The 23617-nt window shown below is 40.8% G+C and overlaps 1 protein-coding gene across 1 annotated transcript; it reads right to left on the reverse strand.

Annotated features, from left to right (window-relative positions):
- Window positions 1-10975: 10975 nt before the first annotated feature.
- On the reverse strand, window positions 10976-22733 carry TEX36 (testis expressed 36). Its single transcript, XM_058542720.1, has 4 exons — window positions 22673-22733; window positions 17197-17328; window positions 16355-16435; window positions 10976-11859 (listed from the first exon to the last, which is right to left on the reverse strand). Exons 1-4 carry the CDS (start codon window positions 22721-22723, stop codon window positions 11563-11565), a joined length of 561 nt encoding a protein of 186 aa, XP_058398703.1. The 5' UTR covers window positions 22724-22733; the 3' UTR covers window positions 10976-11562.
- Between the last annotated feature and the right edge of the window lie 884 nt (window positions 22734-23617).

Raw genomic sequence — 23617 nt, forward strand, 5'->3', positions numbered from 1 at the left:
CCATTCCCTTCTTTGCTTTGGTCTGTAAGCATTGCTCTTTACTATGTTAAAAAAAATCCACCTCCCCCCTGAAAAAGAGAGCTGGAGAGGGAACCTGAAGACAGAACCAGACAGATGGTGGTGTGGGAAGGCCTCGGATCAACATTTCTGGCTTTGAGGATGGAGGAAGGGACCACAAACCAAGGTCGCCTCCAGAAGCTGGAAAGGGCAAGAAGTCTCCCCTATAGCCTCCAGAAAAGAATGCAGTCCTGCCCACACCTTGATTTTTGTCCAGTGAGACCCATTTTGGACTCTGACCTCCAGAACTATAAGATATAAATTTGTGTTGTTTTAAGCCAAACAAAAGTCCTTCTGCTGAGCCTGTTCCTCCATCAAGCTCTCATCCCATCTCCTCTCTGCATATCTGGTCCTAACTCATCCTGAGCTATTCCTGAGCTGAACCTCCATGCCCAGCTGTCTGCTGGAGAGTTCCCTCTGCCTCCCCCAGGCACCTTGAACTGAACCCCACTGCAAACACACTCATCACCTTCTCCCCGAGCCTGGTCCCTCTGCTCCATCCCTGCAAAGCTCCCTCTGTTTGAGCAGGGGCTAAGTGCTGCCTAACTTCACCCAAGGGCAAACACTGCAACTTCACGTTCCCAACTATAAGGTGGGAAAATGGCAGACCTCCTTCCATCTGCCGAATAAACCCGTAATCCCTCACTATGACACAATTAATTCTTAATTTTGCCATCATTACACTTTCAGTAAGTAAATAAATGAAACCAAAATAACTGCTTATATCCATAAGTAATCAAAATGTATTTAGTGCTTTGGTAAATAGTTTGTTTTCTAATTTTCCTGTAATTAGCAGAGAAAGAATTAAAATCAATTCCTCATCCAGCAGATAAAAAATTATCCTCAGCTTTTGCCCTTACACATATCCAAATTTTACTGTACACAGGAAACACAAATTCATAATTGTTCTGTAATATAATATGTATCCAATATTAAACACATTTTTATGACATTTATCTTCTCTCCCTGATCACAGCTTAATAAAATTATAATTATGACCTTTCAAAGTATTATCGCCTGATCCACACTTAATCTGCATTCTTAGCTTGACATCCCGGCTATTGCAAGGAGGCTGCTACATTTCATTGTCTGACAGATAGTCTGGGTTGCACGCACTAAGAGCAAGGAAGGGTCTGTTACTACTCACCCTTGAACCCCGATGCCCAAAGCAGGGGCTTGAAAAATAGCCATCGAATGATGAGTAAACACACGAGGTGTTTGGGCAGCCTTACATGTATTCACATGGGTACACATGAGAACGTGGCTACACAACCAGGCCCAAAGGCAATGAGGCAATTGGGAGGGGGTGTGTGGGGCAGGTGTGGGCAAAGGGCCATATTAGGGATGAGCTGGAAATCAGCCCAGATTCAGTTGGCAAACATATCTGCTTTAACCAGAACTATCCTGAATGACTGAAGACACTGATCTCTCAGATGGCTGTGTACCAGCAGAGCCAAACCCTTCCTTTAAAGATCTAGAATGTCACAGTTGTTAGGCATTGATTTTGATACAAAATATTCTTTGGAGGAACAATAAGATCTCTCCCGTGGAATTATGTTGAGACTTCTCGATCCTCTCTTGGAACCACAATGGCGTTTGCTGGAGAAGGATTGCATATGCCACTCGTGGCTGGTAAGAGTCATGGAAGCTTAGACGGAGGTTATAAACAGCAGAATATTTAAGAAGTTTCAGTGTTTCTCCTTCAGGCCTAAGGAATTGCAATGTGTTCTTGGGCAGAGAAGGCCGTATTCTGCTGTGGTCACTTATGATCCTGTGAGCAGCCATATGGATCGTGAGTAGTGGGCAGAGTTGTTCTTTCTGCTGGAAATGAGAGTTGTCCACTGCAAATGATGCAGCCAGACCAGTGCCCAGGTGGAGCGGAAACAATGGCTCTTGGATCTGAACCTTCCGATGCTAGCTGTCTTTGCGGGAGGGGAAGAAGGGAGGAAAATGTGATTTGTGCTCTTCTGCCTGCATTACCCAATATGGAAATTTGCAGATCTGTTTGATTTTGATTGGGAAGAGAATAAAGCATTTGAGGTTATTTAGTTACTCCGTGCAGAAATCACACGCTACACCTAACAGATTCAACAATTTCATAGAGCCATAGTCATACGCGTGAGTTACAATTTTATTCATTCCGTTTATTCAGTGAGTCAATCTCTGACAGGGGGTTGATTTGTTGTTTAATATTTGGGGGGATTATTTTGGTCTATCTGTAACGTGTTTACTTAAATACTGTGTGTTAAATGAGATGTTTTCATTTGTTTTGATAGGTACTCATAAAGGCAACGTACAGCATTTCACACTTACACAGCACTTTCTGAGTCCTCAGCGCGGCACAGGACTCGTGCAATGACTGCCCTGAGTGCTTGGGAAGTGCCAGCCCCGTTTCATCCAGAGAAAGCAGTACTGCCAAGACCGAGAGCCCAGTGCTGAGCTGAAGGGGGTCTTCCCCAATCTCTGGCTCGAGACAAGGCACCAGGACCAGAGATTGTAGGCGGCAGCAAAGAGCCTAGAGGAGGAAATTGATTCTTCTTGCTTGTTTTATGGTTCTTAGGGTGTTACCATAACAGCATGGATTCTTCCCTGAACTCAGCGGAACATATGGGAAATCTATACTTAGCTTATCATTTCAAGCCCTTCCTCCCCGATATCCATCTCTCCCCTCAGGAGTCCTCAATATGGTACCAATCCTGTAGGTAAAAAAAAAAAAAAAGTTGAATTGAGTGACGTGTCTGTTCCTCCTGACCCACGGGCCAGCAATGATGTGTCCTGAACTGGGATTGGAGTTGCGATTGACCACTAAACCACAAAGTGGAATTGTTCCCGGCATGGCTGTCCTATCAGCCATAGAAGGAGAAACACAGTCACCACATCTGAATCCAGTACGTGGCCACCAGAACAGAGATGGTTGTGGCCAAATACAGCTACAAAATGTACAAAACAAAGAGAAGACACAAGGCAATCTTTAAAATTAGTCATAAATGTCAAAACAGACCAGAGGAGAATGTGCTTCCTTGCCTAAAAATAGGCAGTGTTTAAGAGTTGGTTTCATATAGGGAATCATCACTTTGCTCTTTTAACTATCATGTTTAAGGGCCTTTAGATCTGACTTTTGGAAGTATAAATTAGAAACTCAATGGTTATGCGCATGCCTGCTACACGCACAGAAAGTTGAAGCTTCCCGGTGTTGTTCTAGCATGGATACTAGGCAACATCACTCTGAAACGTTATTACTAAGCCATCAGCCATTCTTTTAGTGTCTAAGTCATTTCCAGGATGGCACAAGTCCAATTCTAATTCATTTACACAGAAGAAATCTATAAACACCTGCATGTAATTGATTAGTAGGTTGGGGTTTCTTTAACTGGCTGTTTATTCCTCTGTTCAAAACAACACACTAAAACAAAGAACCAACAATGGCAAGTCATTGACATTGTGCCAAGTTATTAAAGACATCTATTTTTGTAAAATGGGTTATTGTATTTGGGGCGTCAACCCTAGAGTCCCCAAGACCTGCCCTTCCATTAAAGTGCTATATTCTTTTGTTCTCGGTTCACTGAACTGAGAACTGTGAGGTCGTTGGACGGTTTTGTTTATTTTTTTATGTAGAAAACAATTAAGTGAAAAAAGACTGGTTTTCAGGGCAAGTTATCTAATTTGTGCTTCTGTAGATGGTAAATATACCCCCCCACTATTTAATCCCAAAGAGTGAGGCTGATGCTCCCCGTCCCCACCTCCCTCCTTCACATAATTGTAGATTTGGTTCTGTATACCTTTTTGGTAATTCTTTGAATTTCATCTCCAGTAAGTTGAATTTGGGGTCACGCTTGCTGGAGATTGTTGGTGTTTGGGCAGAGAAAGCTGAGGTGAGGCAGAGGCTCAGCCAGTGAGGGTTTGCGAGGACAAGGACGCCCTGGGATAGGCGGAGGGAAGGGAAGGAAATGCACCTGGAGGAGAAGGGATTCCCGCATGCCGGAGAATCTGAGACTTGTCACCTTCATGCTGGGGAATCCGAGACTTGTCACATAGCCCTGTGCATGGGGATATGGCCTTGAGAGTCGCATACAGTGCAATCCCAAAGAGATTTTCAAGCAGTCAATTACTTTGAATGCCTGGATCAGGGACCCAAGACGCAGGACTAGACATCAGAAGCAGCTCAGATGTCATAACATCTGCCTGTTATAAGGCATTCTATTAAATCCAAACAAAAGTAAAGCTTCTCTTTGAGACTGGGGACAGGAGAGAGCAACTACAGAGTTTCCCCCACAAAAGGAACAGTGAATGGAAACCTCCACGATTACTAATTTATAAAGTGTCATTGGATAGTCTCTTTATTTTAGTGCTTCATTTTCTAAAACCTTACTTTACTAAATATTAAAACAATTTGTAAAGGCTGTGATAAGATTTAATATGACTCTGCTGTCACATTCCTATCTTTCTCCTAAGGTCTGAAGGTCTCCAGCAGTGAATTCTACCTGAGGTGGGCTGAAGGTGAATCCAGCCCTCCGAGATGGGGAGTAATAACTGTAATTTCAAAACCAACACAAAGGGGCTGGAATATTTGTTTTACCAAACATTACATGGTTTTCAGGGTAAGAAGTTGTTATTCACGCGATTACCCAGATGTGAAATTATATATTACAGAATGAAAGCCAATGTTTAAGGGTTTAAAAATTACTCCTCGCAATTGAGATCAATACATGCTGAGGCTGCCTTCTACATGTGTCACCTGTGTGCCACATGGACACGTGCACTCCGAAACGTCACTGAGGGCAGGGAGCACCCTGCAAGGAGGAGGGACAGACTGGCATGTGCAGAGACCTAGTCTTTCAGCGTCGGAAGAGAACTTTGAGGACGTCTGTTCCCAACCCTTAGTCTGGGTTTCCTGAGGTGTGGGAGACATTTTTAGGTGGCTGACAGATGCAGCATTAGATAACAATGGCTTACAGATTAAGAAAGTTGCTTCTTTTTCTTCTACATTTCTATCTTAAACCTTCTGTTTAGGTTGAGGAGGAAGCCTTGGGTTTGGTGATGGTATGCCTAACACCTCTCATGCTTACTAATCTCCCTTTTCAACAATCCGAGGGCATCAGACAAGAAGTCTGGAGGAGGCAACCATGTTTGGCTGGAATTTAATCACATTGGATTGTTTTTTTTCCCCACTGTATTCACTTTTAGGTTGCTTTTCATTATTGCCAGTGATCCTGATTTTCTAAGATATGGAATCAGGATCAAAGTGTACACGTTGGGGCTGCTGCAAATGTGGTAACTGCTCCAGGGGTGCTAGTGTAGAGGCGGTGGATTTGGGAAGAGGCAGGGCCCAGGCACTTGTTGTCTATAGAGGTTTTCTGCTAGTGTCCCCATCACATTCTCTGGGCCAAGCAGTGAACTGGATCTGTGTCTGTGCCAAAGCAGGGGAATTGAGAGTAGTTACCTGGGATGGGTTCAGGGCAGCGCCCCAGGAAGGTAGCAATAGATAAACTGGAACCCTCTCCCAGAAGCAGAGCTAGTGGCCACGCCCCGGGGCAGGACATCCTGCCTCTCATTCACCCTCAGGCCGACAGTGTGAGAAGAACATGCACGTTGCTCACAGATGAGCAAACACGGATGCTCAAAATCCAACATGAACATGAAACCAATTGTTTGCACCATGCTAGAAAGGCAAGCAGATACAGCAATTCCTGAGGAAACAAAGTGAATGGAGAAAAATAACAAGATATAAGAAGTGAAATTATCATCAGACAGAATTAAATATTGTGACTGTAAATGAGAGCCAAATAGAAACTTTGGAAATTAAAATGTTGTTTGGTTATAGGAAAACTTCAGTAAATTGGCGAAATAGCAGAATGGATCATTGAGGAGCCAATTAGTAGACTGGAAAAGGAAGTTTAGGGATTCTCCCAGAAACCAGTGAAAATGGACAAGCAGGTAGAAAATAGAAAGGAATACTTGAGAGTCAAGGAAGATAGATCCAGATATTTCAATATCCATCTTCTTAGCATTCTAGAAGAAAAGGAGAAAATGGTGGAAAGAAAATAATCAAAGAAATAATTGAAGAAAATATTCTATTGTTTAAAAAAAAACCAAAATCATAAAATTAAAAATTAAAAACAAGGATTCTGAAAGTGAATCCCCACCCAATTCCCAAGTGTATATATCATGTAAATGTTAGACTTGATTAGCCAATTAACAAGCTAGATATAATGTATATATAATTTTGTAGCCAGCAAAAGAGGCTACACACCTAGAAATACACACACACACACACACACACACACACACACACAAGTGCATGTAAAACTGGTAAAATCTGAATAAGGTCTGTGGATTGTACCAGTGTCAATTTCCTGTTGTGATATTTGTGGTGGGTAGAATTCTAAGCCGACCCATCAACCCTCCCTCTTGTGTAATGCCCTGTCCTTGAGTGTGGGTAGATCCTGTGAATATGATGCAGTATCACTCCCATTATTATGTTATGTTATATGGAAAAAGGGATTTTCCAGACGTAATTAAAGTCGCAAATCAATTGGCCTTAAGATATGGAGATCACCCTTCTGCCAGGTGAGGTTCCAGAGAGCACAAGCCCTCATCAAACACCAAATCTGCCCCACCATATTTCAGGACTTCCCAGGCTCCAGAACAGTGAGAAATAAATGCATGTTGTCAATTAGCAAACAAACAAAAAGAATTGGAGATTATCCTGGGTGGGTCAGATCGAATCACGTGATCCCTTAAAAAGGAACTAGACTCTCCTTGCGAGAGAAATCACAAAATGTGAGAGGGATTCAAACTCCATTGCCGGCTTTGGAGCTGGAGGGGGCCATGTAGCAAGGAAAGCAGCAACTTCTAGGAGCCAAGAATGGCCCCAGCTGATAGCCAACCAGGGAGCAGGTATCTCGGTCCTACAAGCTCAAGAAACTGAATCCTGCCACAACCACGTGGACTTGAAAGAGAACCCGAGCCTCAGAGGAGGGTGCAGTATGGTGGACTCCTGATTTTAGCCTGAGACCCTGAGCAGAGAACCCAGCCATGTGTGCCCAGGCTTCTGACCTACAGAGCCGTGAGCTAATAAATGGGTGTTGTTTCAAGTCACTAAGTTTATGGTAATTTGCTGCACAGCAATGGAAAACTAATAGACTGTGGTACTCTAGTTATGGCAGATGTCACCACCAGGGAAAAGTGGGGGAAGGGGATGAAGAACCTCTTCTGTACTAATTTTTTTTTACAACTTTCTATGAATTTATAATTATTTCAAAATAAAAAAGTTTTTAAAAAGGGAGTTTGCACATCCCTTTCAAATACATGTAGAACAGTCACAAAAACTGACCATGTGTTAAGCCAAAAAAAATTTCTAAATTTTCGATAAGCAGAAATCATACAGGTCTTTAATCACCGACCAAAACGCAGAAATTATTTAATCAATTAATATAATATGGACAGTGAAAAATAACAACAAAAGAATAAATTAGAAAATACCCTTCTTAACCATTCTTAGATTGAAAAAGAAAACAATTACAAGCTACTTCAAAACGAACAAGAAGAAGAGAAGCATGATGTATCTACCAAGTGGCATTTGAAAGAAATAGCCTCACAAGAAAACAGGAAAGGCTGCCAACAATTGAGTTATGCTTTCACCTTGAAAAACTAGAAAAAGAAAATCAAAATAAGCCCAAGAATAGAATTAGTAAACATGAAAGTATAAATTAGTGAGATCAAAAGCAAACAGCAGCAACAAAAATCCACGTAAAATAGATAACTTCCTCTAAAAATAAAAACGACCAAAATTAGAGGAAAAAAAGAAAGAAAGAAAAGCTCCATACAGACCAACCTTCATAAAATACATTGAAAAGATGTTCAAAGACCTGCACCTGAAAACAGCACCAGGTCCGGGAGATTTCAGGGCAAATTCTATAGATATTTGCAATTTACAGAAGCAGTGTCAGGGCATAGTAAACATAGATTGTAAAATCCTAAATAAAATACTTGCATATCGAATCCTGAATTTATCAAAAGAATAATACATCATAACCAACAAGACTTTGTCCTCAGAATGCTAGAATGGCTCAACATTAGAAAATCCATTCGTATACTATATTACATTAACAGATTAGTATAGAAAATTTATATGATCATCTCAATAAATGCCAAAATATTATTTGCTATAATATCACCCCATACATTAACAAGAACTACAGCAAAAAACTCTTAGAATTATTTAATAATTTCAAACAAAAGAGGTCCTAAGCAAGGCATGAAATCCAGAAGTCATTAAATAAGAGATTCATACATTTTACTACATTAAAATATAATGCAAGATGTTAATAACAGGGGAAACTGTGGGGGGTGGGGATGGAGAGAGAGTGAGGATAAGGGAATTGGGTGCTTTCCACTCAATTTTTCTGAAAATCTAAAACAGCTCTAAGAAATAGTCTATTAATTAAAATATATATATATGGTCACAAAGAGGAACAAAAACCAACAAACTAGATAAAACACAACACATTTGATACAAAAGGTTTAATATCTTAGTATATCAAGAAATTATAAAAATGATTAAAGAATAAGACAAACAAACCAATAGAAAACTTAGTGCAAGACACAGATAAACAGTTCATAGCAAAAGCAACACAAATGGCGTTTCAATAGCGACACACACGCACGATGAGAGAGAGGCAAATTAAAATGCAATACCATTTTTTAGCTAACAAATTGGCCAATGTAATAAAGTTTGATAATGCAAGGGTGTGGGAAAATAGGAGCTCTCACGTCTCATATCTTCTTAGCGAAATTGTAAGCTGGAGCGAAGCTTTTTTTAGAAAATTTGACAATATGAATTAAAATTTGAAATCCACATACTCTTTTGTTGAACAAGTTTATTTTTATGAGTTTATTACATAGAAATACTCGTAGGTGAATGCAAATATTTTCTCTATCAAGATGTTTATTCCAGATTGTTTATAGTAGGTAAAGACCGAAAACTGCCTAAATGGCCATCAAAAGATTACAGGGACTATGACACATCCATGTAATGAAATACCAACCAGCCATGGTTTTTTTTTTTTTAGTAAGTGGATTTATAAGTAGTGATGCGGATTAACTTCGAAACTTCGAAGACATATTCATAAGTGTAGCTGGTAGTGGAGTGGCAGAAAGCAACAGTGGAGTGGTGTCTACCACACGTTTGTTAAGGGTGAGTGAGTGACGGCGAGAGAGAGAAGCAGTCTGTGCACGGACCACCTGGAAAATGATGCACATGAAAGATCATCAGTAAGGCTGGCTCTGGGAGAGCAAATGGGGACTGGAAGTCAGGGAGGTGAGGAAAATCATTTTTCACTGCTTATTTTTATTTTCTTTGAAATTTTTCCCATGTGCATATACTTAAAAATATATTTTACAGGAAAAAATAGGAAACTAAGAATATAAGAGAACATTCTTAACTAGATAAAATTTATTTATCTGAAATCTACAATGAAAGTCAGACTTCAGAGTGACACATTGAAAGCAGCCCTATTAAATTCAGAAATCAGAGCCAGCCCTGATGGCCTAGTGGTTAAAGTTTGGCTTGCTGCACATAGGCAGCCCGGGTTTACTGTTAGTAGCCACGCCGTAGCGGCAGCTCACGCAGAAGAACTAGAAGGACTTACAACTAGAATATACAACTATATACTGGAGCTTTGGGGAGGAAAAAGAAAAAGAGAAAGATTGGCAACAGATGTTAGCTCAGAGTGAATCTTTCCCCGCAAAATAAATAAATAAATAAATAAGGATATGTACTATCTGTACTAATATTCAAATGGATGCAATAAGATGGGGGAAAGGTATAAATGTTAGAAATGATATAAAATCATCACTTTCCCAAATGATATAATCACCTACATAGAAAATCCAAGAGAATCCACTGAAAAATTATTAGAAGTTTATTTTTATTTTATTAAAATACTTATTTATTTATTTATTAGAAGTTTAGCCAGGTGGTCACATACAAGATTCACATAAAGAAATCAATAGCTTTTATATGCATCAGGCAAAACCAACCTAAGAGTATAAGTTAAAAAAAAAAAAGTTGAAAATAGCCACAAAATTTCAAAATATGCAAGAATAAACATAGAAACATTTCAAATCTATGTGAAGAAAACATAAAACTTTACTGAAAAACATAAAATAAGATTTGAATAAATGGGGAGATACACCATGGTATAAAGATGTCAATTCTCCCATAAATTAATATCTAAATTCAGTGAAATTCCTATCAAATTGCCAATAGATTTACTTGACAAGTTTATTCTAAAATTCATGTATAGGAAAAATACCCAGATATAAACATGAAAATTTTGGTATAGAATGATGGTGACACTGCTCAATTTATAGAAAGGAAATGTAAATGGCCACTGAGTGGGAAAAGATGCTCAGCTTCACTAGTAAGCAGAGAAATGCTCAATAAGAAAATAGCAGGATACCATTTTTTTGTCTCTAAATATCATTAAATATCTAAAAGATAATTTGGGGGTTGGGGGACAGAAACTCACGGATACTGTTGGTACGAGTTTAATTGGTCCGATCTTTTTCAAAGGTGATTTGGCAGTATGTATTCAAACTTTGTGCATAACATCCAATCTAACACTAACAAGGTAATTTTTCAGAGATTACTCCAGAGCGCATGTAAACATGGACCCTAAGAGGTTGATCTAGCATGTACAAGTAGCACCAGGTCTAACAGCCAAAAATTAGAAATAATTCTAATGCTCATTAAAAAAAGATAATTTTTAAAAACATAGTACATCCATATTAGGAAATACAGTGTACCAGTTCAAAAAGCAAATCAGTCTATTCATACTGACACTGCAAGAACTCCAAGATACATTGTGAAATATCAAAAGAAAGTTATAGAACATTCTGTACTGTGTAACACAGTTTATGTTTAAAATGTTTATTAAGTTATGTGCATTTATATGATTGTAAATGCACAGAATAAAAACAAACGGTGGACTTACTTCTGAGGACAGGGCAAGGATTGGAGATGTGGTGAAATCAGGAAGGACTCCTACTTCCTCTGTATTGTTTGAAATTTCAAAATGAAAATGTAACCATATATTAATTATGTAATTTTACCTCTCCCCAGAAGCTAATGTGGCAATTTTAAAATTCGTTTAAACACGTTTTCATTTAAAATACATTAATTTAAAATGTGTATATCTCCACATATCTTTGTTTCATAAGGACTTGAATGTTTTTCAATCTTATTAAAAATCATAAAAATATTTTTAAAGTGGAGAGTGGTAACATAATCTGTTTCCTTTCTGGTTTCTCAATATAAAGATTTTAATCTCTGTTAGTATTGCAAGAAAACTTCACTTCAGCATTAAAGCGTATACAGTCTTCTAATCTCTAACGCTAAACAAATCTTATGGTAAATGGTAGTGCTGAGTCAGAAACACATACTTTTAGAATGTCCAAAGAAATACCAATATTACAAAACTCATCAAGAATCTTCTGGAAGGATTAGGGCTCCAGTGGAGAACCGGTCTTTTTGTCAATAGCGAACCTTACTTTTGGATTCTTTTTCAAAAACTCTGTATAGCTTCGCTCAGGAATAAATTTAAAAGTGCTCCATATCTCATTATAATGTCTTGGAAAGCGTCTGAAAATTGGGACCACCGCAGCTTCCTGGTAGACATATGATATTTGGTTATTTGAAAAGCCATCAAGACAAGACGGAACATAGTCACACGCCCAAAGATTGAAATTTCTTGAAACGTGTTGCCTTTTTTCTGGGGAGATCTTCCTACGTCCCAGGCCCTGCGGAAGAATTACAAGATTAGAGAAATATATTCAAGGTTACACAGTCCTGAAGTCTTTAGCAAAACCAGCTACATGACATCGTATGTTTAAATGCACAGCATGACAATTGTTACAAGAGGTGTCTTTTCTAACCTGTTCAAGGATGTAAATCAACACTCAAAACATCATCATGGTAGTGTTTGTTATTGTTCTTGAAGCCTTCCACTCTCACCAGGGCGACTGGACTTCTAGAGACACCGAGGGCAGAACCAGAGAGAACAGAGCTGAAACAGCCTATTAACCAGCCTAGACTCCCAGGGACCCTGGGCAGGTTCTCTGCACCCAGGTGGCTCCTCAGCGTATCCATCCCGGACTGCGTCCCCGGCACTCAGTGGGATAGACGATTCTTACTCCGAGAAGTCTGAAGAGGCTGGACTCTTTCTCGTCTCAGAGCTTCCCATGAAGGAAGCAGCAGCTTTGGGTCTCTGCCCACAGGCTTCCTCGTTTACTCTCAGCACCTTACACGTGGACCCGAGAATTACTATGTATTCGAAATTGTGCTTTTGATTTGATCATAACTAGGCAAAAACTACAAAAGAAAACACTATGCTTAGACAAAAGACTAGAAGGAAATAGACATTAGGATTATGTAGCAATGTATGTATAGTAAAGTGAGTAGTCTTTTCATAAGGGTCAGTATCAATCTGAGTGGCAGCAGATGGCACACTCAAATTAGGATAATCTGAGGAAAGTTTAATAAAGGGGCTACTTACACACACGTGGGAAAACCCCAAGGATGGTGCAGTGAGTCCAGGTCCCAGGGGCTCAGAGAGGAATACAGTCCACACAGATCAGCCCCCAGGGCCAGAGCAGAGAGAAAAAGAGGAGAGCAGCTCTGGAGGGACAAATGGAAGATGCTGCTCACTCTGCCCACATTACTTTCAGATACGTCAGGAAAAAACCAAAAAACAAATATAACGAATGGACAAAACAAATAGGGGAAAGAGCTACAAGGGAAGTAACAAGTAAAGCTTGTAACTCAGTCTCAATGCTTGCTGATCACGTGACTATGAAATATATTGAAACTTTAAGAATCCACAAAAAGAAAGAAAGGAAGGAAGGAGAGAGGAAAGAAGGTTGAGAGAGAGAGAAAGAACCAATCTGGAACTGCAATTCCAAGATTTCAACCTGACTAGGGAAGTCAGGGCCACTGCTTTGAACTTCAGGAGGCGCCACTGAACCTTATCCAGTGAGAAAGGTGCCTCCATGAGCTGGGAGAGCACAGCCTGACCACTGCCACCAGACCCCCTGGAAAAGGAAGTGGGGGAGCTGGAGCACCCTGAAGGACCAGCCTTATTCTTGGGGAAAAGCTATAGATATTAATTTTTACACACATGGAGTAATATCATGTTAATATAGTTCTTAAACGTTCATACTTAAGGGTAACCACTAGTAGGAGATCAATAGAAGTCAGAATGAGCAAATAAATTCAATCTGGCAAAGATAATAGAGGGAGAAAAAAAACAAACAACAGGGAAACATAATAAATAGGAAAGATAAAATAAGATAGCAGAAATAAACCCAAAACATAATTTATCATAATAACATGAATGGGTTAAATTCTCATATAAAGAAACAATGACTCGGGGCCGGCCCGGTGGCACAGAGATTAAGTTCACTCGCTCCACTTCGGTGGCCCGGGGATCGAAGTTTCGGATTCCAGGCACGCACCGACGTACTGCTTGTCAAGCTATGCTGTGGCAGTGTCCCATATATAAAGTAGAGGAAGATGGGCACTGATGTTAGCCCAGGGCCAATCTTCCTCAGCAAAAAGAGGAGGATTGGCATTGGATGTTATCTCAGGGCTGGTCTTCCTCACAAAAAAAAGAAAAGAAACAATGACCCTTGGATTTTTTTTTAAACACCATGTTCTATTCTATTTACAGTAAAAAAAAAAAATAAACCCAAAAGAAAATGACTAAAAAGTATAAACAAAAAGGAATGGACCATGACATAAGGAACAAATGTTAGCAAAAAGAAAGCAATAGTGGCAAAACTAATATCACAATGTAGAATTCATGGCTAGGAGCATCAAAGCATATAAGGAGGGATACTTAATATTGATAAATAACAAAAGCCACCAAGAAATAAAATATTCATGAATTTTTATGCAGAAAGATATGGTATTAAACTACGTAAGGCAAAAAATTTAGAAACTCAAGAATAATCTTAGAAGGAAAAAATGACAAGTCAAGACAAAAATTAAGAAAAAGGTATGAAGAATTTGAATAACATAATTAACAGTCCTGAATTAATAAGTATAAAGAACTTGGAAACCAACGGATGGGGAATATATATTCTTTTTAAACACCCATGAAACACTTGTTAAAATTAATCAGGTACAAGGTAACAAAGATAATACTTACAATACAAAAAGTAGAAATCACAGAACATATTCTATAAAATTTACTATAACCCATAAAACTAGATATTAGCAACAAAAGGATGATCTTAAAAAATTCTAACTATATAGAAAATTCAAAACATTCTTCTAAATTATTTTTAGTTAAAAGAAAAATTAAAAATTAAATCATAAACTATTTGGAAGCAAATAATGAGACCCTAGTTAGAAAAACCGTTGGGACATAGCCAAAAGCAATAATCTGAGGCATATTTGTAGTTTGAATGAATTTATTAACAAAAACAGTTGCAAGTATTTGAACTAAACATGCAACTGAAAAAGGTTAAAAAGAACAGCAAATAAGAGTATTTTAAGAGATACTATACCAATAAATTTGAAATGAACTAGATAAATTTTAGGCAAACACATTGTCAGCAAAATCTACTCAAGAAGAGATAGAAAGTTTGCACAGATTAATAATCAAGGGGGAAATTGAAAAGGTAGTAAAAAAAGACTCTAAAAAAGATATCAAACCCAAATAATCTTATGGGCAAATTCTATCTAACTTCATTAAACTGAAAATCCACATGTTATGTAAACTATTCCAGAATATAGAGAAAGTTGGAAAGCTTCCATAGAGAAACTTTCTATGAGACCGGCATAGCTCTGGTAAAATATATGTGGTACAATCCTGTTTATATCATTGACAGGATGTACAATTATGTGTGTATGTTTGCATGTGAATTGCAAAAATTCTCAAATTTTACCTACCAAAACATTATTAGTGAATCATCAAAGTGAGATTCTAAGAAGGGAAAATAAGAGTGCCAATTTTATTTTTTTTCATTTTATGTAATTCTGTATTATTTGAAATTTTTAAAGGACCTATATTATTTAGGTAATTTAGAAAACCATATTAAACATTTCTGTCAGAGAGGCAGTCGGAGTGGATATTCTGCTTCTTTATTTAACACTTTGCCAGGGGCAAACCAGATTTTTTAGGTTAAACCACTTCAATTTAGCAGAGATATTATAGCCTAGAGGAAAGAGTAACTTCGGGCAAGCTGTTTAACTTCACTGGTTCTCCGGTGCCTTGTCTCTTAAACTGAGGATAATAAGAGTAATTAACCAGTAGGTTTAATTGTTGTAATTTCAACAATTGTAATTAATTGTTGTGAGGATTAAATGAGCTAATATGCTAGCATATGGCAAATGCTCAATAAATGGTGGGTATTATTAACATCATCATCATCACCATCACCCATCACGGACTTTCACGTTCGATAAGGATTCTCAGAGATCACCTGATACAACTTTTTACCTAAGATATGTTAGCCCTGCCCTGTCCAGTTTGATAGCCCCCAGCCGCACGTGCCTTGAAATGCGGATCTTCCCAATTGAGAGGTACCATAGTGTAAAATATAAACTGAATTTTAAAGACTTAGTTTGGGGAATGTAAAATATCTCGTTAATAATTTTTATACCGATTACATGTTGAATTGATAACTTAGGGAATTATTGGGTTATATAAAATATATTATTAAAATTAATCTCACCTGTTTCTTTTTACTTCATGTGGCTACTAGAAAATTTAAAATCACATATATGGCTCGAGATATATTTCCACTGCACAGTGCTGTGTTAACCACCACTAACAAGTGCTATCAGACTTTATTTTCCCTAATGATGGGGAGCTCACCACCTCTAGAGGGAAGACAACTGCAGGTAGCAGGAAGTCCTTCTTTATGTTATGTAAGCTCCCGCTCCCTTGACTCCTCCTTGTGGGCCCTGGCTGTGCCATCCAGAGACACACATGGGCAATCCCTCCCTGCTATGGCAGATCTTCACAAGGAGGCTCACAAATGAGACCGTTTACAGGGAATGCGCTGGGAGAAGTACAGAGAGCACAAATCAGAGTTGGAAGGCTGGAGCAGACTGGGAAAGCGGCCTGGAACCTTGAGAGCTGCGTGCATTTTTTTAACCTGTTACGAGGCTTTAATTTTGGCCTTGTTCCAATTTTGAGCAAAGTCTTCAATCTTTAACGCGCCTCAGAAAATCAAGAGCCCTGATGTTGCTCCCCGTTTTGTTAGCAATTTGGAGAGAAATACTCACGGAGTCGAGGTAGTACCCAGAGTTCTGAAAGCTGTGCCGATTGTCGTGTACAGAGAAGGGGAAGTTGTTATTTACTGCTTGCTGGAAAAGATCGAGGGGAAAGATGAAAAGACATACATCAGAACCCAGTATGCTTTCAGAACCCACATACAGTGGCGTGGAAGGAAGACGAAAGAGGCAAAGTGACCTCCAAGTAAGAATTAAACTCGTCACCAGAGAGGAGCAAACAGCACAGACAGTGAGGCCATAGGTATGCTCATCAACTCAAGGCTTTCAAACACAACCTATTGCCAACTTGTTGAAAATCACAAAAATTCCCTTTCAAAACATCTTCTTTGGAAAGAAAGAAGGAAAAGTTTATAAGTTCATGGAATTGACAGCAGCAAAGGACTTTGGAGGCCATCTAGGCCAACTTCTTCATCTGACCAATAAGGATCCTAGAAGACCAGAGCCCTGGCCCAGGGTGGCAGTGTGAGTCAGCCAAGTGAAGTCAACGCCTGCCTCTCTTTCAGGCCACTTCACGCCCCTGAAGTTGCTCATGAATTGCCTGGGGAGGCAGAACGTGGGTGTTAATGAATGGTGAGCTGTAACCAAAGGTGTTGCTGCTCATCCATAGACATCTAACTTGATTGTCTGGACCAGGAGGCAGTTCCTTTTAGAGAGTATTTGGGATGTCACAGTGACCAGGGTGTGAGGTGGGGATACTGCCAGCATTTAAGGATCCAGGGATGGTAAATGAGCAGTTCCTTCCAAGGAAGAATTGTCTGGCCAAAAACGCCCGTGGTACAGCCCCCTTGGAGAACCACGGGAGCATGTGGCCATGGCCAGCACTCTGGACTCACCTTCTCCCGGACTTTGTAGATTGGCGGTAGCTTCCCGTCCGCTTGCCAAGACAAACGTGGACCTTGGGGCTTTTTTAACATAGCACTTGTGATGGATTCTGGTGTCTTTTGCGTCAGTCCGATGTGAGGGAACTGGAAAACAGCACACGCCTTGATTAAAACCAGACACATCTGAGTCTCCACGCCAAGTATCAGGGCTTCCTCTGTAAAGTGATTAAAACGCAATTTGGGTGCTTCTGGCATGAGATGGAAATGGCATAATTTTTGTAATTTTCAAGTATTCTTTCCAAGACAAAAAATATTGTAATGGCCCAAAGCCATCACTGCCGGTCGTCTCAAGTTACAGGGGCCACCCCTGCTGCACTGCGGCCTGGAAAGTTTTCTGCAGCCTGGTAAGGAGGGTGTGGCCCTGCGAGAGTGAGTTGATGTACTCCGAGAAGACAGAAATGTGTTATTGGAGATCTTCCTTCTGGTCAGGGTGCCCCCCATACTTGGAGCCAAGGATCTAGCCCACGTTCACAGGGGTGAGCCAACCTCCCGAGGGTCTGAAGTGAACCCTAAGACATGGGCGGGGAAGGTGAGGAGAGAAGGGTCCCAGTTGACTCTCCACTGAGAATGTAGGATGGTAGAGGGTGGGAGGGGAGGTGGGGGGTAGGGGCTTGGCATTTCCCTTTGAAAGTGAAGGAAGGAAACAGGAGTGGGCAGAGGAGGTGGTCCCAACGAAGGCCTCAAATGACCCCCCAGGGAGCTCTGGACTGGGATGGCCTCTCAGAGTTGTCCTCAGTTGGGGCAAGGGGACTGGGCCTTTGTGCACCATCATTGATCAGTCACTGGGTGTGGGCTGCCCCACGAAGAGGGGGTGACCTTGAGGAGGCAGCTTCCTTTGGCCAAGAAATCCCTAGGGGTGGACCACTGAAGGCCACATTCTCAGCAGCTGGGGAAAGGAGTCCATTCCTGAAGGGAGATGAGAGCAGCACTTGATGGCCACTGTAACTCACCCCAATTTTATTTAAATAGCACCGCTTAAAAGTCACCCCAACGAAGTGGGCTTTGAAATAGGGATCACTAGGAGAGAAATGTGAATAGAAACTAAAATACAAACAAAAGATAAAACCCCAACTCTTGGTGAAAATTCCCACAAAGAGAGCAAGCATAATTCGAAGGTTGGGTCACCAACTGTAGATTCAAAGATCCTGAGTCCAATCCCAGCTCTGTCTCCTACAAGGTGAGCCTTATGCAAGAGACTTAACTTTTCCAAGCCCCAGTTTCTTTATCTGTAAAATGGGAATAATAATACCTACTTGATAGGGTAGATGTAATTAAACAGAAAACGCATGCACTCAGAGAGTGCTCAATAAGTTAGCTGGTTCTCTTTTTGCTCACAGCTGTCCCCTCCCTTGTCTCCAAGCCCATTGCCATCGCCTCAGTCCTCCTTCCTCTTTAGGATTATGATGATATTGGCCGACACTGCTATTCTCTCTCATTCCGTCTCAAGTCACGACATAACTGTATATCCAGGCTTATGTTTAATGTCTGCACGAGAGTGTATTTAGTATGTTACTGGTTATGTCAAAAAGTGGGGAGATTATATCATGTATGTTGTAAACTTGGTGGGGCGTTCATGGCAGGAGTAAGAAGCAATGGGCTAGATGACATAGCAGTGGAGAGATCTTTAAACACGGCGCTGAGTGGAAAAAAGAAACAGAATGAGATCTATAACCCAACACCATTTATGTAAATAAATAATCCATGCACACAAAGCCACAATACATAATTTACAAGAACACATGGAAATAGAAGAACTCCCATTAAACACGTTCGAATGACTGCCTGTGGGGTGAGGAGAGTGGGAACGGGGATCAAAGGCAGTGAAACAGCCACACAAACCAACACTCACCAGTGCATAGGCCCTCAGCAGGATGGGTGGGAACTGAACGTTCTTCCCGGGAGAAGGGAAGCAGAGAAGGAGGAAGACTCTTTTCATGATCATTGTCCACTCTCTAAGTGGTTTTTTTTGTGTGTGTGTGTGTGAGGAAGATTGGCCCTGGGCTAACAGCCATGACCATCTCCCTCTACTTTATATGAGATGCCGCCACAGCACGGCCTGACAAGCAGTGCCTTGGTCCCTGCCGAGGATCCGAACCTGTGAACCCCGGGCCACCAAAGTGGAGCTACTGGGCCAGGCCCCCTCTAAGTGTTTCTTAACTAAGTGCTTCCATTACATTGTCTTTTTGACCACAGCAAAATATAATTGTATTTTGCTTCTGACTAGAGTTGTAATACATATTTGTGGTTTTAAAAAATTCAAACAGTAAAGAAAAACATAGGAAGGAAGTAAAATTCCCCTGAAATCCTATCGCCCCTTCCCCTTAACTGTTTGGTGACCGTCTTTTTCATACACTCTTATGCCAATGTACACCAATATAGGTGGATAATTTTGCATACATAGGATCATATTATAAATGTGATTTCTAAAAATTATAAATACCTTTTTATTTAACAGTAACTTTGGGTTATTTTCTCCTTCCCCTTCTTGTCACCCCCACTGCCGCCCCAGGTAACAACATTAACAACTGAGTGTTCATATGATCAGACACACAAACCTCTGTACCTGCAGAGGGAACTTACACTGCTTTACAAAATTGGACCAGAGGAGACATACTGTTTTGTACCTTGCTTTCCCACTTAACAATATACCCAAGACATTTTTCAAAGTCAACCAATATATTTCTAATTCATTCTGTATATTTTTAGACCCTTTTTAAACAATTATTTTTTAAAGTAAATATGGCTAATACAAAGAGCCTCCAGACTCACAACCTTTCCCTTCTCTCTTCTTCCCATCTGACGGCATCAACACTCCTGCCCAGGAAGCTATGGAAAATCAGGCTGGGGTGGGGAGTTGTCCTAACATCACAGATGATCCCTCTCACCAGCTAAGTGACAACTGACTTGACTTCATTTGTATTCTGCTAGTCTATGGACTAAATCACTAAATCACTAAAAAAATGGCTCTAGCATTTTAATTTCACTCTTTCAAAATATATATTTAATGGGTAAAATAAGATAGCTGTGAAATAAACCCTTCTGTTAGACATTGTAACCGTGAAATATAGCTTTTTAACTCGTTGGCGGGGAAATTTTTGCTCCATTCAATCACTCAATGACTGAAATATTAAACGGCAAGGTGAAAGTGTGTGGAAAAAGCCTTTCCTACCCGGCAACAGCCAGATTACAACCAGCAAGGTCAACTGCGAAATGACTGTCACCTCTAATGTGGCCATTACTGTCCTCCCAAATGGGCCACTGCTGACTCGGAGCCAACCATTTCTTTCATTTTCCCTACTCACCAACAAGTTACTTTGTGAAACTTCATGATCAGCACTATTCTTTTTGTGCTCTTAGGTGCTGGCACATCAAAGATTCACATCAGACTTTGGGAGTTGGTGTCCCTCCAGCCAAACCCGGGCCCCGGGCATATCCCTGGGGTTGCAATGAGAGATGCAATGTTCATTCTCACTTCCTCCCTCATAACAGAACCCTGACTTTGTTTGGGGTGACAATGTGGCTGGTTAAAAAATACTTGCCCAAACTCCCTTGCAACTAAATTGACATGTGACCCGATGAGATGAAGGCAGAAGTAGGTGGGGCGGGGCTCCTGGGAAAGTTATTGTTTCTCCATAATAAGGGGGAGACTTAGCTGACAGGGGCCTTCTGTCTTTTTGTCCTTCGACCTTCCCCTCATTTTCCTGCGTGCGTTGAACAGCCCTGCGTTAAGGATGTCAGAACACAAGGCTGAAAAGAACCTGGGCCTCCGATGACTCCCTAGAGCATTGGTGCCAGCCTTGAACTCCCTACTTTTGGATTTATTGTTACTTGAGAAACATAGACCTCTGTCTGGTTAAGACACTGTAGTCAGATTTTTATAATATTCAGTCAAACACAATTCTAACTGATATTGTAGGTGATAGAAGAGGTGAAGCTACTTAGTCTGAGAAACTTATGTTTTTCTCTTCATGGCGGATCAACATTATGTAGTTCACACTATTTCCCATTTTACTTTGGCTGCCAGGGAACTCAGAGCCAAATTTGATGCCCAAATAGCTACTACATAGACCATATGGCCTGTACATCTATGTTATATATGTTCCCAGTCTGAACCTCTTATTCTAAAGTATATTTAAACTGGTTCTGAATTTTTATTTTATTTATACTTTACTATTTTATTGTGAATATTTTCCACACATTACTTCAAGTCTTTGTGGAAAAAAGCAGGGTGTACGAAAAAAGCCTATTATGTATATATGATAGTTAGCAAGTATTGAGTGGTTACTATGTTCCCATGCATTATACTCAGCATTTTTGTATGAATTATCTCATGAGTCCCCATAATACCCTCTAACCTGGCCACATTATGCTCCCATTTAACAGATAAAGAAACTGAGATTTAGAAAGACTAAGCTACTTAGACAGAGTTATGCCCAGGTGGGTACAGTCAGTTTTTTAAAACCTTCAGACCCAAGGTGTTTTCCATTTTTCCTTTAAACAAACAAAAATTTTTTAACTTTCTATGTATTAGTGCCCTAAAAGAGGTTAGCGCCACGGCTTTCTCTGACTCTGTCTCTCATTGTGAGTGTCAGGGAGGGTGCAGGCAACAGGCTACTGCTGCGATCCCCCTTACATTCCTTTTGGAATGAACTGTAGAAAGCAGAAATCGAAAAGACCTGTCAACGCATGAAATATACACGTTAGAGAACAAACAATAGTGGTGCCTGGCTGTGGCAGGACTGGGACCTCACACTTAGGTGGGAAGCAAATGTTTCTTAAAGATGCCAGGGTAGTGGTAATCCCACAAGGCTTTGTAAGCGATACCATGAGAGAGGGGTCTGAGGAAGAGTGTGAAGCCGAAAGGGGAAAGTTTTCTAATGATCAAGATGGCTAAATGACGCATTCCCTGACTCTTCTATTTCATAGTGTGGTGAGACTAAGGGGATCAGATTGTGAGCCAACAGGAATGTGTTTAGAGGTTTCTAGTATAATATGAATTCCTTCAACAAATTTTTATTGAGCACCTCCTGTGTGCCAGATCCTCTCCTATGCACTCGGGATACATGCAGTGAACAAAAAAGACAAGGATCCCAGCTCCCGTGGAGTTTGTAATCTAGTAGGGGCAGACAAACCACACACATAATATCCCAAGTTATACAGGATGTTAGCAGACAGATGTTACAGAAAAAAGAAAAAGTAGAGCACACAGCAATACTGCCTGGTGGATGCTCACAAGGTGCCAGTGTCACACACACGTCATTTCACTTAATTATCCCAAGAATGCCACGAGAGTCCCATTTCACAGACCAAGTGATTTGTCAAAAGTCATGCTACAGTATGTAGTGGCAGCAGGATCTGAACTCACTCTGTGCCCCCGACCACACCCCTGTGGCCTGAGAAATGTAAGAGAGGGCACCATCTTACTTACCCATCTTCCATCCTTGTCTAAAGGCGGGTTGAAGCGTCTCCCTTTGGCCATTTACTGCAGGAAGCTGAAGGTGGCTGAGGCTGGCTCCTTTACCTCTCCATTGCCTCCTAAGCTCTACGCATCCAGGAAGCCACTCCTCCTCCTTCTTCCTGATCTTTAATTCTCAGCCTCAACCAGGAGGGGGCTCTGGGAGTGCCATGGTTGTCATGGAATCAGAGCCCCCATCACAATGGGTAGGGGTGCGGGTCTTTCAGCCCCCTGAGGGCTCCTACGCTGCTGCCTTGCAGCTGTGGCTCCCCAGTGCATGAGGCAGAGAGCCACCAGGTCCCAGCTGAGGAAGCCCCACAAACAGGTCAGACAGGTGAGGACGAGACAGTCTAGAGATAATGGCAGACTTTTTGTACCCTCTAAATCCTCGAACTGATGATATTTGAGTTAGATGTCCCCATGGTAACCATCTGTCCCAACCTCTTAGTTTTCAGAGAAGTAAATTAAATCTGGGCTGAGGATGACCTTGTCCTCATCAGTGGCATTGCCTCGCCCAGGACCCAAGCCTCCTTCCCTGTTCCTTCCACAGCTGCCTCTGTCTCCCAGCTCAGATCCAACCAGAGGGACTCACTCATGGAGCACTCACCTACCTGCATACCGTCGAGGCCACAAGGGAGCAACATTTGTGAATAATTTTTGAATGCCAGGTGCTGTGCTAAACTAACCCTTACACATGTTTTTATTTTATTTCTTCTCCCCGACACCCTTCAGCATTTACAAATGAGGAAACAAAGGTCGTGTAGCCAATGGACGGGGCACCGGGTCGTGGGACAGCTCCAGAGCTCTCGAGCCTTCCCAGGGGCCACCTGGTCTCGCCCAGGCTGTGGAGAAAGCTGGCCTTTCTCTCCAGCCTGGACACTCAAGTCCTGCCTAACTTCTACTCAGTAGTGTGATTCC

The sequence above is a fragment of the Diceros bicornis genome, chromosome 6, assembly GCF_020826845.1.
Source record: "Diceros bicornis minor isolate mBicDic1 chromosome 6, mDicBic1.mat.cur, whole genome shotgun sequence".
Taxonomy (NCBI): Eukaryota; Metazoa; Chordata; class Mammalia; order Perissodactyla; family Rhinocerotidae; genus Diceros; species Diceros bicornis.

Bases quoted from the DNA above. Each gene is read 5' to 3' on its own strand.
- TEX36 (XM_058542720.1), bottom strand. From the start codon at position 22,723: ATGGCCAAAGGGAGACGCTTCAACCCGCCTTTAGACAAGGATGGAAGA. The intron at 17,329-22,672 runs GTAAGTAAGATG...GCTGTTTTCCAG, and splicing joins TAGACAAGGATGGAAGATGG to TTCCCTCACATCGGACTGAC. The intron at 16,436-17,196 runs GTGAGTCCAGAG...GATCTTTTCCAG, and splicing joins TCTACAAAGTCCGGGAGAAG to CAAGCAGTAAATAACAACTT.